At 43.9% G+C, this 14,632-nt stretch overlaps 2 protein-coding genes across 2 annotated transcripts; one reads left to right on the forward strand and one right to left on the reverse strand.

Annotated features, from left to right (window-relative positions):
- The first annotated feature begins 95 nt into the window (after nt 1-95).
- On the forward strand, nt 96-4,840 carry cfl1 (cofilin 1). The gene is made up of 4 exons (XM_072664252.1): nt 96-206; nt 3,263-3,561; nt 3,661-3,737; nt 3,837-4,840. Exons 1-4 carry the CDS (start codon nt 204-206, stop codon nt 3,953-3,955), a joined length of 498 nt encoding a protein of 165 aa, XP_072520353.1. The 5' UTR covers nt 96-203; the 3' UTR covers nt 3,956-4,840.
- A 4,194-nt stretch (nt 4,841-9,034) lies between these two features.
- Nucleotides 9,035-13,207, reverse strand: prss23 (serine protease 23). The gene is made up of 2 exons (XM_072663250.1): nt 12,843-13,207; nt 9,035-11,156 (listed from the first exon to the last, which is right to left on the reverse strand). The coding sequence occupies exon 2, from the start codon at nt 11,136-11,138 to the stop codon at nt 9,957-9,959; it is 1,182 nt and encodes a 393-aa protein (XP_072519351.1). The 5' UTR covers nt 11,139-11,156; nt 12,843-13,207; the 3' UTR covers nt 9,035-9,956.
- Nucleotides 13,208-14,632: the final 1,425 nt, after the last annotated feature.

A 14,632-nucleotide genomic window follows, 5' to 3' on the forward strand; every position in this document is an offset into this window, starting at 1 on the left:
AGAAATATTGCACGATATTGAACTCAATGTCCCATGATGCTGCCTCGGAGCACGTGACCCGCCGTGACGTGCTCGCTCCCTCCGCCGTGGCGGGGCGCGCGCTGAAGGGCGCGTCCGTGCGTTGAATCAAGAGAGCGAGCGGCAGACTGCAGCACAGCTCATTCAATTCACATCCAGACGCCGACTCACACAGAGACACAGCCATGGTATGTCTGCATTTGTCAATTCTTCACCCTTACCGTCGATACCTGCTTATTGTTTGAGTATTTCAGTACTAATGAGCCATGTGCTTTGTTTTTAAGCTGAAACACGGATTGTGCTTTCTGAGCGGGTTTCTCTCCAGCTGCCCGGACTGACGCCTTTCTCGGCTCCAGCAGCGCTGCTAGCTGCTACATAGCCTGCTAGCGCGCTCGCTCTAACGTTAGCTGGCTAGCGCTGCTCTAAAACGTGGAAAATAAAAACGGTCTCCGGTGCGAAATTTCCTCATTTTATTTTCTCTGACGCTTCAATAACACACACTCGCCCGTCCCCCGTTGTCAAATGTTTGCTAATGAGCCGCGGATTTCGGATGCCATAAAACTGACAAAAAACGACCCAAAAACAACTGGCGCCATTTCCTCAGTCTCTCCTTATTTCCGCAAGTTGAGGCCCAGAAAAGGCCGATGCTGCGTTTTTATGGGGCTTGTTTTTTTTTTTTCCTTCTTCAGATTAGTCTGCGTAGGCCGCACAATCCACGCATTGTTTCCATTCGTGAATTAGTGCGGAGGGTGTGAATCGCGGAGCCGTTCGGTTTCTGCGTTTCGTCCGAGCCGGTGAAGCGCCTCCATCATCGCCCACCGCTGAACGCGCTCGTGCTAAAGCTAGCCGGCTAACGAGCTGCTCCGTCCTTTGTCTCAACATGGCCTCCCGGAGCATCCTGAAGCAGCTGAAGTGCACCGTTTTCTCACACATTAGCTGCCTGGGGTGTGTCCAGCTAGTCGAGCCGGTCTGTTTTCACTGGACCGGGTCTATTTGTGTAAAACGCGTGTTTTGTGGTTTTGAGGGTTAGCACATGCGGAGCGCTGCATCGGCCGTGGCCCCACCCTAACTCCCGATGCACTGACGGGCTCGCTTCACTTCCTCGTCCTCACGAGAAACGGGAGCAGATCGTAGACCGTGAGCGGCTCGTTTGTGTCTAATGCCGACGTGGTGTTGGTGGTTAGGAGGTAAATCTTATTAAAAGAGGAAAATGAGAGATTTCTCATCCGCAGGTCGACCTCGCTCTTCCTGGTTCTCTCAGTCGGCGCCGCATTCATTTTATTCCTCTTTAAGGTCTAGAAGTAGAGGGGTCCTCTCAGAGAAGCGGGCTCTCGATGGTTTTATGGCCGGATGTCTTGTGTTTGACGCCTCTGCAGGCCGTGGCGCTCTCGGCCGTGTGAACGGAGCTGTAGTGCAAATGGAGGAAGGCCTGAACTTCCTCACCATTTTACAAAACGCGGACAGGAGCCAGCGCCTGAGCCCTGTCCGCTGTACTGGCACAAAGCTGTCCTTACAGTGGATGTAAGAATGAGTCCACGAGTAAAACTGAAATATTAATGTGCCGTGAGTGAGGCTGGTCTTTTCCGGTGGGTGTCGTGTCGTGTGTTAAGGAAATGCCGGTTCCGGTCTCCGCTTTTCTCCAGTTTCCGAGCTCTGCACATGTGAGGAGGGCCTAGACTACCAGACCTCTGGTAGACCCCCCCCTCCCTTTGCTATTCCTTGGCAGGAAAGCGCAATTCCTTTGGTTATTTGAGTGCTCTTTCTTTGCCAACATCCAGCTGGTTCAGTCTAATCTCAGGTGTGTGTGTGTGTGTGTGTGTGTGTGTGTGTGTTAGTTACCTGGACCTTGCCTTTTGATCACGGCCTCTACAGTATTTTATGACCGGAAGAGCAAGATGATTGCTATGGCCTTTCTTGAACAGCTCGATCTGCAGCAACTCAAATAAATGAAGTAAAATATACGTGTTAATTAAATATTTAGTTTAAGGTATTTGATTCTGCTTTCTTGCCATGTTTGGTAAAGAGCTGTCTGAACATGTTCTCTGCTCGGTCATTCACACCCCTGAACAAATCCATCCACACCCTTTGTACACACATTTCCTTGAAATGGCTCACTAATGCGGCATGGCACTTCAGAACCCAAGTCACGCTGACCAGCTCCTGCTGGAGTCTCTCCTCCACTTTGCGTTCCAATATGATACGCGGGTTATTCAGTGACCGAATCGACACCGGCTCGTGGAGTTGGGTTACTTGTTGGTCGTCTCAGGGGTTTGCCCTCAGGAGGGAGAATAGTCTTATGGGTTGCAGTGTTGATAACAGGGCGAGAGGTTAGACTTCAGATCTGTGGCTTGAAATCCGTCTCGGAGCTCATCTTGTCCCGCTGGGTGTTGTAATGGAAATCAGAAGACCTGAGTAGGTTTATAGGGCCGATGTGACTCAGGCAGTTTTGATTTTGACAGTGGCGCCATTGTGTGCAGTTAGCCTGTGCTCAGGCGCTGTAGGGCTAACCCCTCCTTTCTCTTCTCTTCTCTCCTGCTGTCCCAGCTATATGGCAGCGCCTTGCTCACATACTTTTGTGGGGAAGTTTTGTGCACACTTGTCTTGCGTAACAGTAAGACACACCTTTAAATGTCAGCCTATCTTCACCAGCCAGGGTGTATTGCATCCTTGGTGAGCAGTAAAACTCTCCCATCTCTGCGACCTATAGGCTCTGCTGTAGGCCTTATGAGGAAGTCTGCCTCCTTTCCTTAATTTTTGTATGAAGTGGCGGTCACTTTGACTTCTCATGTGACTCGTAAAGAAAGTTTACTTTAAAGTGTCAAGCTATGCACTGTTCATTTTTATTAAATTTTATTAAAGTTCATATTTATTAAATGGCCATTTTTGTCAGGATAACTACAGTTTGCCTAGCTGTCCGTGAAACCTGCTTTTGTGCTACACGGTCCAGGCTTTAGTGGGGCTCCTCCTGTTTCCCTCTGTCAGGGTTTTTCTTCTGCATTTAGTGTTGCCTGTCTTAGTAGTTCCAATTCATTTAAGACATGTCCCTGATCAGTCATGTCTGTAATTTGACTGCATCTCTGGTTCTTGTCAAATCTACTTGATTCGTGGTCTCACCCACATGCTCACATTTTTGCTCCCAGCGGCCCATTACCTCCTTCTCTTCCCTTTCTACATAAAGCCGTTGGACAGGTGCCATTGACGCCATGTGACCTAATATCTTCTTTCTTTGTGTTCGTGCCTGCAGGCCTCCGGAGTTACAGTGGAAGAGAATGTGCTGACGGTCTTCAATGAGATGAAGGTGCGCAAAGCGCAGGCCAATGAAGAGGAGAGGAGGAAGAGAAAGAAGGCTGTCCTGTTCTGCCTGAGCGACGACAAGAAGAAAATCATTATGGAGGAGGGCCGTGAGATCCTGCAGGGAGATGAGGGAGATCCCTACCTCAAGTTTGTCAAGATGCTCCCTCCTGATGACTGCCGCTACGCCCTGTATGATGCCACGTATGAGACCAAGGAGACCAAAAAGGAGGACCTGGTTTTCATCTTCTGGTAAGGACTACTAGGAATTGCAGCCTTACTGAAGAATATATAACGGTTATAGACAGATTGCAGCTGTCAGTTGTTGACCTGTTGTGCTTTTGCTTCCAGGGCCCCAGAAAGCGCTCCCCTAAAGAGCAAGATGATCTACGCTAGCTCCAAGGATGCCATCAAGAAGAAGTTCACAGGTGAGAGTCTTGGAGGCAGAAGCTTTTGGATTAAGTCTTTTAATTTAATAAAGGGTTTTTTGGCTTCAGTGTTAACAATGCCTTCTGCTTGTGTTGCAGGTATCAAGCATGAGTGGCAAGTGAACGGTTTGGATGACATCAAAGACCGAAAGACCCTTGCTGAGAAGCTTGGGGGATCATCAGTGGTCACTCTTGAAGGGAAGCCTCTGAATGATTGAGACCAACGCTTTTGAGGGGGCATAGCTGTTCATTCCAACATTGGTAGGGCAGGGGTCTTAGCAGGATTATTTGCAGGGCTGGTGGGTGGGTTCTAGTGGGGGGGAGGGTTGGGTGAAAGTGACAGTTTCCAAACACCACAAAGTAGGCTGTCATTCCAGTTCACACGTACAAAGAACAAAACACAAGAAAAAAGATCTTAAAAAAGAATTAAAAATTGATGAAGGATGATGATTATAAAAACAAAATATTATAACTGTAAATGTGTGCAAGCAGGTTTTTGTTCTTTCCGGGTTCCATTAGATTGTTGAAGGCAAAGTATGAGACGGAACAGCAACCATTACAATTCAGCTATTGAATCTACAGAATACTGTTCATACTTAATTATACAATGAACTTTTTTTTTTTTTTTTTTTTTTTTTTTTTTTTTGCCAAACTTCTAGTTAAGTTTTCTAAGTATGTGTGTGTGTAGGTGAGACTAGGCGTAGTACAAAACAATTTACTCCAAGAGTGATTGCACAAGATGTATCAAATTGACCATTTTGGGAACACAATTACTCCCCTCCCCTTTTGTTCTTTCCTTTTTTTCTTATTTTGAAGTTCCGAATGTTTTTAATGATTCCAGCTCTTATTTGCAAACATTTCCAAGTCTGATTCAAAACCATGGCACTGGTGTCAAGGCATTAAACACATTCCTTACACATGTACAAATTCTGCATTCTGGTGGCTCAGATGTCTGCTGATGAATTGGATTGAATGAAGGATGGGGATGAAGGAAAGATGGGGAGCGATGTATTTGAACAGCCTGTGTACAGAGCCTTGAAGGATATTGGATAGTGGATGTTTTGTATCGTCTCCTTATCTCTAATAAAAAAGGCACTAAACTACTCCCCGTTACGACTGCTTTTATGTGAAGTTTGTCTGTACTGAACCTATTTATTACATGACATGGCTTTCTTAAGAGGTTCTTGAGGTAATTTCAGGTTTCACATCTTTGAGACAGATTATTGGGGGGGTTGAAAAGTGTTTTCTTAACCTTCCTCCTACAGTTCTTGTTTTACAGTTAAATTCTTTATATATTTCACCATAAATTTCCAAGGTAATCTTGTGATAAAACACCCCCTCAAAAAAAACAAATCTCGAAGCAGAACATTAGTTAGTCACTACTCTTTCTGCAGCTCAAACATTTATAACCTTGTCTTTGATTGGGCTTTATCCAGAACTTGATTGCAGTGCACCTTTCAGAATATAGAGAGGTACATTCCAGCCTTTTATAAAGGTTCCACAGTTCATTAAGGAAACTAATCATGATCTTTCAATAAACACTCTGGAGGCCTTTGATGATTAGTATTTGTTGTGGATAATGCTAAAAAGTCTGCTTGCTTCTAGCAAAATAGAACACGTTGGAACCAGGACTAGGGCTTGCTGTCTTGCCATTCTAGCCAACAAGGACCATGTTTATATATTCTAGAGTAACATTTGATAAATCCTGCCTGTACTTCACCAATTCGGATGTTAAGTATGAGGCAGAACTCTCTTTACCTGCATGGTTTGTGCTGTGTCTGGTGAAAGTCATTGTGGTAAAGCATGGTATTACTGGCATCATGATATGAAGAACTCACTAGAGAACAGAACCAAATACTGAGATTCTTGGTACCTTTCTGAATATCACTGCACATACACATAGGAGTGGTTTCAGGGCAGGACTCTCAGAGGAAAAAAAAAAAAACTATTTATTGGCTACTTTTTGGAAGACTTATTCGACCTTTACCTAAATGTCTAACTGGCAATTGCAGCTGACTGTGGTTTCATTTCCCAAAAGTGTTATGTAACTGTCATAAGTTACAGCAGGTTTTTGGTAAATGAGGCCCAGATCTTTTCCATTGTCATATAAATTCCAATCCTATACTTGAAAAGCCATTTCACACTTTTTGCTAGATTTTTGAATGCATCTTGCTTTGATTTTCTATTCCTATGCTACTACTTTGTTCCACCACAAGTGCAAAGTTCTCAAGGAATAAACCAAAGATTGTCTAGTCGAGTTTAATCAAAATACTTTGACTAGGATCAGGTTGTGCTTCTAAAGCTACTGGCCTGTGACCTCTTTCTGAAAAGCCTATTACTGTGGATACAATCCTAGCTGAGATCATACTCCATGTGGAAACCTGGAAGAAAATACCATGTGTCATGTGGAGAAGAAAAAAATAAGGTATGGGAACCTGTGGAATCCAAGCCATTATCTCCCTAATCTCCGGTTAGCTTCTTAAACAATAATGTAGAAATCCTCAGTCATTCTCACAGTAGAGTTTGAGAATGTGTACAGGTGGCTTTCCAGGTTGAAGGTGCACCAGGGCAAGAACCAAGGGTTAAAGAGTGGGCTTAAAGAATATGTCTTAAAGAATCCCATTGAGATTTTAAAATGATGTTGCTTTATTGTACTCCATTTACCTCCACTTGTCAATCCTGTTGCATTACAGTTCTCATTGGCTCCTAGGTGGTCCACATGGCTTCAATCTAACCTGCAACACATAGGGATATCAGAAAAATGTGGACCATCTGGGAGTTTCAGAGGATCGGCTTGGAAACCATGGTCCTAAGCGGTCCACCTCATCGCCATGTTGTGGTATGTTCTGAAAAATAAAAATGCTTGGGCAGGCCACTAGAGGGCAGCCAACCTCTGTGCACAAGCAGTGGAAAAGTACTTTAATTCCTCCCTTTGCAGAAGATCCTACAGTACTATAATGACCCATAGTCCCATAAAAACATCATTACTGTCTTTGAAGTTGTTGCTATGACCCACTTACTCATGCAGATGGCTGCGGTGGGGCCAAATCCTTTCCAGTCAGACTATTGTACCCGCTTTTATGTTTTCAGCAGCGCTCTTTGAGGCACAGAAAGCCTGATTTCAGTGGTTCACATGACTCACACGAACCACTTTACTGTGTAATCAGCAAAATCTTCACAGTGACCACACATCTGGATGCTTGGTCACTGTCTGTTCTCGGCCTGTTGCTAAGCCTGCCTGCTTACTGACTACAGTCATGTTTTAAACTAATCCTGAAACAGATTTGGAGGTATAATCAGGACATTTTTGAATTGCAAAAGCACTGACAGTACAATCAGGTTGCTCAGATCCTGAAATCCAAGATGGTGTCCGGATCTGCTGCCAGAAGTTTTAAAGTTTTGAAAACCACTTGAACTATCAGACTGCTGGAGCAAAATGGAAGGACAGTCCCATAAACCCAATGTCACAAAGAACAATACCCTACCCTAAAATTAGTGAACGTCAGCCTCCACCCAGACAAACTCTACTGCATTCAGAAAAGTGGCCCACGAAGCCAAATATGAATTATGGCCTATACTCAAAGATGGCAAGTCATCCAGGTCTGCAGGCAGCAGCACAGCCCACATGCTTTACAGCAGTTTGTGCTAAATTTAACAGTTTAGATAGAAGCCTGTTTGACTCATCTCTCCAAAGCACATCATGAATCCTAAGCATGACACCAGAATTTAGAAAAGGTTTACCATGATGACTGTCTTGAAGCGAAACACTGTGCAACAGAGGAACATCATCCAAAGAAGGTGGTGTAGGACAGCATTTGAGACAGTAGACTAGTCTGGACCAAAACCTCTGTAAAATCTTGTGGCTGGAGGCTGGAGTTTGGCGAGGAGGAATTGTAGATTTCCTCCAAAACCAATGAAAGTAATGAGCAGTTACGGGAAAAACGTTCTTCCCTCAATTGTGTTCACTTTATTGTTTATAAGATCTGGAAGATTTTTCAGAATAAAGATTTCTATCTTTAAATGAAATGGTGTAATTCAAGACCGGACAATTCCAGAAGGTGTTCAGAAATATGCCTAATACTAATCAGCCATAAGATTAAAACAACCTCCCTAACATTACGTAGGTCATGAGCTCTGACCCATTGAGACATGGACTCCACAAGACCCCTGAGGATACTCTTGGGTACCAAGACATTAGCAGCAGATCCTTTAAGTTCTGTAAGTTGCAAGGTAGAGCCTCCATGGAACAGACTTATTTATCCAATACATCCCACAGACGCCTGTGTGACCTTCTTTGAACTGTATGGCAGGGCGCATTATCCTACTGAAAAAAACCCACTGTCATTAGGGGACACAGTTGCAATGAAGGGGTATTGTTGGCCTGTAGTAATGAATGGCATACTGGCAGATTAGTGATGCACATGTACACAGCCGTCCACATAATTCATCAGACCAGACGACCTAATTCCACTGCTTCCACTGCTAATACTCATGTGCCCACTGTAGGTGCTTTAAATGGTGGACAGGGGTCAGCATCGTTTTCAGCAATTTGTGCCATAGTTCTCCTTCTGTGGGATTAAACCAGACAGGCTGGCCTTCGCTCCCCATGTGGATCAGTGTAGTCTTGGGCACCCATTACCCTGTCCCTGGTTCCTTGCTTGTTCTTTCATTGAGCACTTTTGGTAGGTACAAAGCAGTGCATACTGGGAACCCCCTTCACAAGACCTTCCAATGCTGCCTCTGTAACAAGAGAATATGATGCTTATTTCATGGTTTTAATGTTATGGCTAATAAGAAGGAAATGCTGAATTAGCAAATCATCCCAGAGACAGCATTTATACAGCATTTATAAACATCTAGGCATATATATAAATAAAGTAATGGTTGCATAACCACCCATATGGTGGTCCTGAAAGGAGACACAGGCATGTCTTCTAGAAAAAAACCTGTAATCTTCATGGGAAGTTGACAACAGTTACCCAACATTGGTCAAGGTAATCCTGGAGCTCCACGCCTACTTAACGCCCCTGGACCAGTTAATGAAGGTCTTCAGAAGCGCCTGAATATTACAGTCAGGTGTGCTGGAGCAAATGTCTGGCCTACAACAGCAATGGCTTGAGCTCCTTCTCAAGATTGTTCCTCCTCTCAGCCACAAGGGGGAGCTAGAGATCTGTCAAAGCAATCTGTGAAGATGTACACCATTTTGAACAATTTTGGTGGGCCTTTACCCATATGGCTGATAACTGAGTGAGAAGGCCTGCAAAGTGTAATAATAAGAAAACAAAGAAACCATGATATACAACTTTTTTGTTTATTAAAATAGAAGCTTTTTCCAAAAAATAGAAATATATTCAACATCAATTTATCCCTCATCCCGTGTATTTGGTATTTGTTCTAGCAAGTCGTGATGACTGAGAAACTTATTTCATGTGTTTTTTTGCGCTGTATTATATTTTGCTAAAGCTATTGCAGTCCCTACGTCCTGGAGCTGTGTAAAAGTAAACTTACCAGAGGTTATGCTTTGATTTGATCTATCACAGTCATCTAGTTCCTACGCCCTGAAATACACCACAGAATATGTGACGACACATAGTTAACTGGCTCTTTCCTCTCTTAAAACAACTCAGCAACAAGCAGTAGTATATTCAAGGAACCGACCAAATGTGTTTCCTCCCCGACGGATAAAAATCACCACTATATTAGAAACAGGTTAATATATCTGACAAAGATAATACATCATCCATCTTGCACATGTAGATTAAGCATCACAGTCTAAAAGATACATCTGCAGCCAGGCAAATTAAGTGTTTTCTGAGAAATGCAATAAAATCACAACACCAAGAATTGCATGTAATTGGCTTTCTCTTTTTTATGGGTGCTGACTTGGCATGAAATGGGTGCACTAAAGTAGACCTATACTGATGAAATGGTGCATGGCGAATGTTTTACAATGCAAGGCAGACAAGTGTTCTTTACTTGATTAAATAAAGGTCCAATTTAAAGACAAGTGTGGTATTAGATCCAATTTGGATTAAATAAAACTTTGTCGAGCAAGTCCAGAATCCTGTGGTAACCTTTTGCCAAGGACCTTTTTCTTAGTTGCCTTGCCCTAAAAAACAAGAATTGACCATAAAGTGCAGGTTCGCAAGTCAGTTTTTCATTCATCTCCTTCCAGTTTTTTTTGCCATTTTCCAGCATCACTCCTCTTCGTCATGAAGGTCAGTCCTGACTGCAGTCTGCTCTGTTGCCGTGCACCCAGTAACAGATCTGAGCGAACTTCAGTGGGGTAAAGCGCACGGCCACATTGTAGTCACGGTTCTCGCCATTGATCTCCAGCCACTGGTGTCCTGAAAAGATGCCGATCACTTTGCGCTCCCAGCGCTCCAGAGCATCATCCCACACGCGGCCGTATACTCCGGAACCACTGGCCCCAGGCCGGGCATCACAATGCTGGTAGATCAAGTCGTTGGACTCGTCCTCCACAGGGCAGAACCTGTACACAAGCTCTCCAGGACGGTCACTATCAAACCCGGAGAAGTGGATGCGCTTCCCAGCCAGGTCATCGGAAGAGGGCGCCACGGCTAAACGCATAAAGGGCCGGCGATGGGGCCAGCGCAGCTCCAAGAGGGCATAGTCAAAATCCATACTGACATCCTGGGGTCCCTGAATCCAGCCTTTAGGCACCCGTGTCCGCTTGACCCTGACCCATCGCACCAAGGGCTTCTTCAAAGGGACCTGACCCTGCTTGGTGCTGTTAGCAGAAGGTGGGATGAGGAAGCCGACCCTAAGCTTACGCGCCCCTTTGACGTAATCCTTCCCATCATGTACGCAGTGAGCGGCAGTCAGAACGTGCTGCTTGGACACCAGAACCCCAGTGCAGCCTGTCGAGATGCGCACAGCTGTGGAGAAGGGGTAGTCCAGCAGGAAGTGGTCACCACGGATGTTAAAGCGCCCATCAGCCCCATATATCTGCCTCCTCATTCTCTTGTGAAGGGAAGATGGGGCTTTGTGCTTCTTTCTGATAGATGGCGTGGGAACAATATAATTAGCAATGTCATCATCATCATCATCGTCTTTGTCCAGGTCAACAGTGGTTAGCGTACGGGAGCCATCTGCATAGAGTGTCTCGAAAGCTAGCTGCTCAGTTATGTGTCCTTTGTCGATGTCCTCGCCTTTGTGGAAGCAGCTAGCGTTGCAGTGGGTAGTGAGGTCTAGCTGGGCTTTTGCACTGAAATGGGAGCGGGACAGGGGCAAGGGGGCGTGAGGCACCAGGGAAGGAACATGAGGATGTTGGGACAGATGGGAGGGTGCTTTCACTGACAGACAGAGGGACACAGGGAGTAAAAGGAGAAGCCCAGTGAGGCAGTGGCGGGCCAAGTCCAATGTCTGGCAAGGTACCATGGCTGAAATTGATGGGACCTGAAATTAGAAGAAGACAATCACCTTTCAACATGTAACTGTAGCAGTTTAGCACTGAGAAATGAGATTTAGAAAACTTCTGAAATCCATACAAAGCTTTGGTAACAAAGTCAAAGAACATTCTATATGTACACTTGTCCAAGTGCTACAATATTAACACAATATAAAGAACATATTAAAACTGAGGAGACATATTCTGACCTTTATACTGCTTTTAGTCATACAACACCATTTTTCTGAATATTCTAAATGGCTTTATTACCACATTTTCCCTAATATTTAAAATCATTGCACATTCTTCAATAAGTGGTCATGTCTTTCAAGTACCTTGTAGCAGGAGGAAAATGTAATGAATCATGCTGGGACAAGACTCTAGGCCTCTCAGTAGACTAGTGCTGTCATGATACTGGAATTCTCAGCTTCGACACAATACTATGATAATTATTGTATAATTAATACTATTTTTGATACCATGTGAATCCCCAGCAGGAATCTCCAGAAATTTCCAGTCTTATGAGTTTACAAAATGACTAAATGCACCAAATGCAACGACAGACAAGACACAATATTAGTGTTGTCCATTAGTGCTGGACACAGATGGTATATGGCCTGAGCACTGGTGATATGGCAATACACACTAGTGATCAAACACAAACACACACAGTGACAGTGAGCACACGTGCCCAGAGCAGCAGTGGGCAGTGCCCAGGGAGCAGAGAGGGTGAAGGGCCTTGCTTAAGTGCCCAACAGTTGCAGCTTGCCGAGCTCAGGTATCGAACCTACAGATTATAGCCATAACTACAGACACCAGCCAACTTTAGAGCTCAGGATCAGGGCTTAAAAACCAACTAAATTAAAGTTCATGTTAACTCAGACTACACTAACAGGTCCAGGTCCACCAACAAGTACTTTTTCATTGTGTTTAGCAATGAGAGACAAAACTGGAATGTCCAAGCCACGTATTATCTGTACAAAGCAATGCTGAATGTGAACACCTTTTAATTCTCTCTGACACTGACAGTATCGTTACTGTGGAAAATGACTACTGGCATTGCTTAAAATCTTTGGCAGTAGATATACTGCATATTTATCACTGATTTGTGATGAGGAGCATCGCTCTTACATTTATGACTTTATGATGGCATCAGGATGATTTCTCCACTGTGCTTCTCAGCACAGGAGACCAGGATCCCACTACAGTAACCGTGCTAATGGTAATCCAGCACGTCTATTACAGTAGTAACCTCAGTTCACCAGGAATTCATGTACACACGTTAGCAGCTCAGTAAACTCCCCTCTAGCTCCATATCTGACCCTTTTGTAAAGCCCCTCAGGAATTCCCTGCAAACAACGGTGTTTCCCAGTATGAACCCCCAGCTGGCCTTTTGTTATCCTCCCATCATGAATGGATGGCCATGCCTTGTCCCTCAATGCAGAACACACCCAGTGTTTACCTTCCCTCACTTGCATTGAGGCTGTATAAACTAACAGTACACAGGCAGCAGCTTGGGTTACAAAGTTGGCCATTCCAACACCAACACTTCCTGTTATAGAAGATAGAGGATTACCTCAGCAATTATAAATTGCCAGGTTATATTATTTTAGCATTTAAAATATATGATATATGAAACACGGAAATATATAAAAACAAATACATAAAAAAAATTAAAATAATTAAAACTCAACCTTGCGATGTAGAGAGTCCTTTTTTTTTTTTTTTTTTTTTTTTTTTTTAAATCCAATTCCCGCTTTTCTCTCCAAGTGCACCGGCTCCCCCAGCTCTCAGCTTCACTCCCATTTTGTCTGTGCTGCTGTGTGACAGGTTTTACCCTGGACTCCCACACCGACCCACACACCGTCTACTGGATCCTCACACCGCCGGCGATTCCATCACTCCTCTCATTCTCCTTAATGTGTGTATATCCGTTACACTCGGCTATTCACTCATCACCCCCTGAGACAGGACTGCAGTGTGTGCTGTTCTGAGGTATCTTCAGTCTGACAGTCGAGGCTGAGACTGTTGAGTTGCTGAGCCCACCTTCAAGGTCCCAGCGCCACTGCAGCGGAATCCTTTCCCCACCCGTTTTGCGGCATGCCCCGCCTCCTGGGCTGGTGATTGGCTAGTCGTTTGCAGTCTCCTGCGCTGCGATTTGTCAGTTGGTCATCTCTACAGTCATAACGGGAGAATATGAGCTATTAGACATTCATAGCGCAGGAGTGTGGACTTCTTAACCATCGGTCTGAGTAGTGCGAAACTAGCGAAACGTAGTCCAAGAGTGTGAACTACTATTAACCAATAATAGACTAATAAAAGAATGCAATATAATAGCTACTAACAATGCAAGACTACAAACTACTAGATATCATACTATGTGTAACGGGAATACTAGGCAGACACAGTACAGGAATATGAACGTCTAGCCCATAATAGTACAGGAATGTACATTCCCAGTCAATCATAGTACAGAAACGTAAATACTAGGCAGTAAAAGTACAGAAATATCAACTTCTGATCAATCATAGTATAGGAATATCAACTTCTAGCCAATCATAGAACAGGAATATACATTTCTATCCAATCATAGTACAGAAACGTAAAGACTAGGTACCCACAGTACAGGAAACTTCTAGCCAATCATAGTACATAAACTACAGACTAAGTGGTCATAGTACAGGAAACTAAATGTCTAGCCAATCATAGGTTATAAATATAAACGTCTAGCCAATCATTGAACAGGAATATACATTTCTAGCCCATCATAGTACAGAAATGTGAGGACTAGGCAGACATAGTAGAGAAATATAAACTTCTAGCCAATCAGGGCTTGTCTGAATATGAGTGTGAAAATAATGTGAACAAAAAGTTCATTGACTATTTCTTTCTTTTTACTCACTAACCTAAAAACGTCTCATTCCAACAACAATATACTATGTAAACAATGCAAGACTGGGGACTCGAAGTGTGGAGCCACATTTGGTATAGCAAAATGTGACCATAGTAGGAGTTTTAAATCTGAAAGCATACATTTGAAATGAACTTTATTAAATGTTCATTTCATGGCCTACAGCAGGAAAAGAACAAAATCTTGGCTTGAGAATAAAGCAAAATTTACTACCTGTTAAGAAGAATGAAAGCCAAGGAGAGAAGGCTTGAGGCTGTGTTTTTCCCTCACTCTAATTAAATCCTCCAGTGTGTCATAGATAGGATCAAGGAAAATGTTGGGTATGTGTTCCGTATCTATAGCTTGCCTCCCTAAGGTCAAAATGAATCAGAAGTGAGCTACTTGCACCATCTGGGCTACTGATTTGGAAGGGCATAGTACAGAAACATGGGAGCATGTTGTAGTTGCGATTGCATTGTGAGTTCAGTTGGAGTGCTCAAGCCACTTGCCCTGACCTGTGCAGACAGGCTACTTGGCAGAAGAATGCAAAAATTTCATTGTGTCAAGAAGACGGGTTCTTCTGGGTTTCTCAGA

The sequence above is a fragment of the Salminus brasiliensis genome, chromosome 19 (genome assembly GCF_030463535.1).
Source record: "Salminus brasiliensis chromosome 19, fSalBra1.hap2, whole genome shotgun sequence".
In the NCBI taxonomy this organism is placed as follows: Eukaryota; Metazoa; Chordata; class Actinopteri; order Characiformes; family Bryconidae; genus Salminus; species Salminus brasiliensis.

Coding starts and splice junctions, on each gene's coding strand:
- prss23 (XM_072663250.1), bottom strand. CDS start 11,138: ATGGTACCTTGCCAGACATTGGACTTGGCCCGCCACTGCCTCACTGGG.
- cfl1 (XM_072664252.1), top strand. Junction 3,562..3,660: donor GACCTGGTTTTCATCTTCTG/GTAAGGACTACT, acceptor TTTTGCTTCCAG/GGCCCCAGAAAGCGCTCCCC. Junction 3,738..3,836: donor CATCAAGAAGAAGTTCACAG/GTGAGAGTCTTG, acceptor CTTGTGTTGCAG/GTATCAAGCATGAGTGGCAA.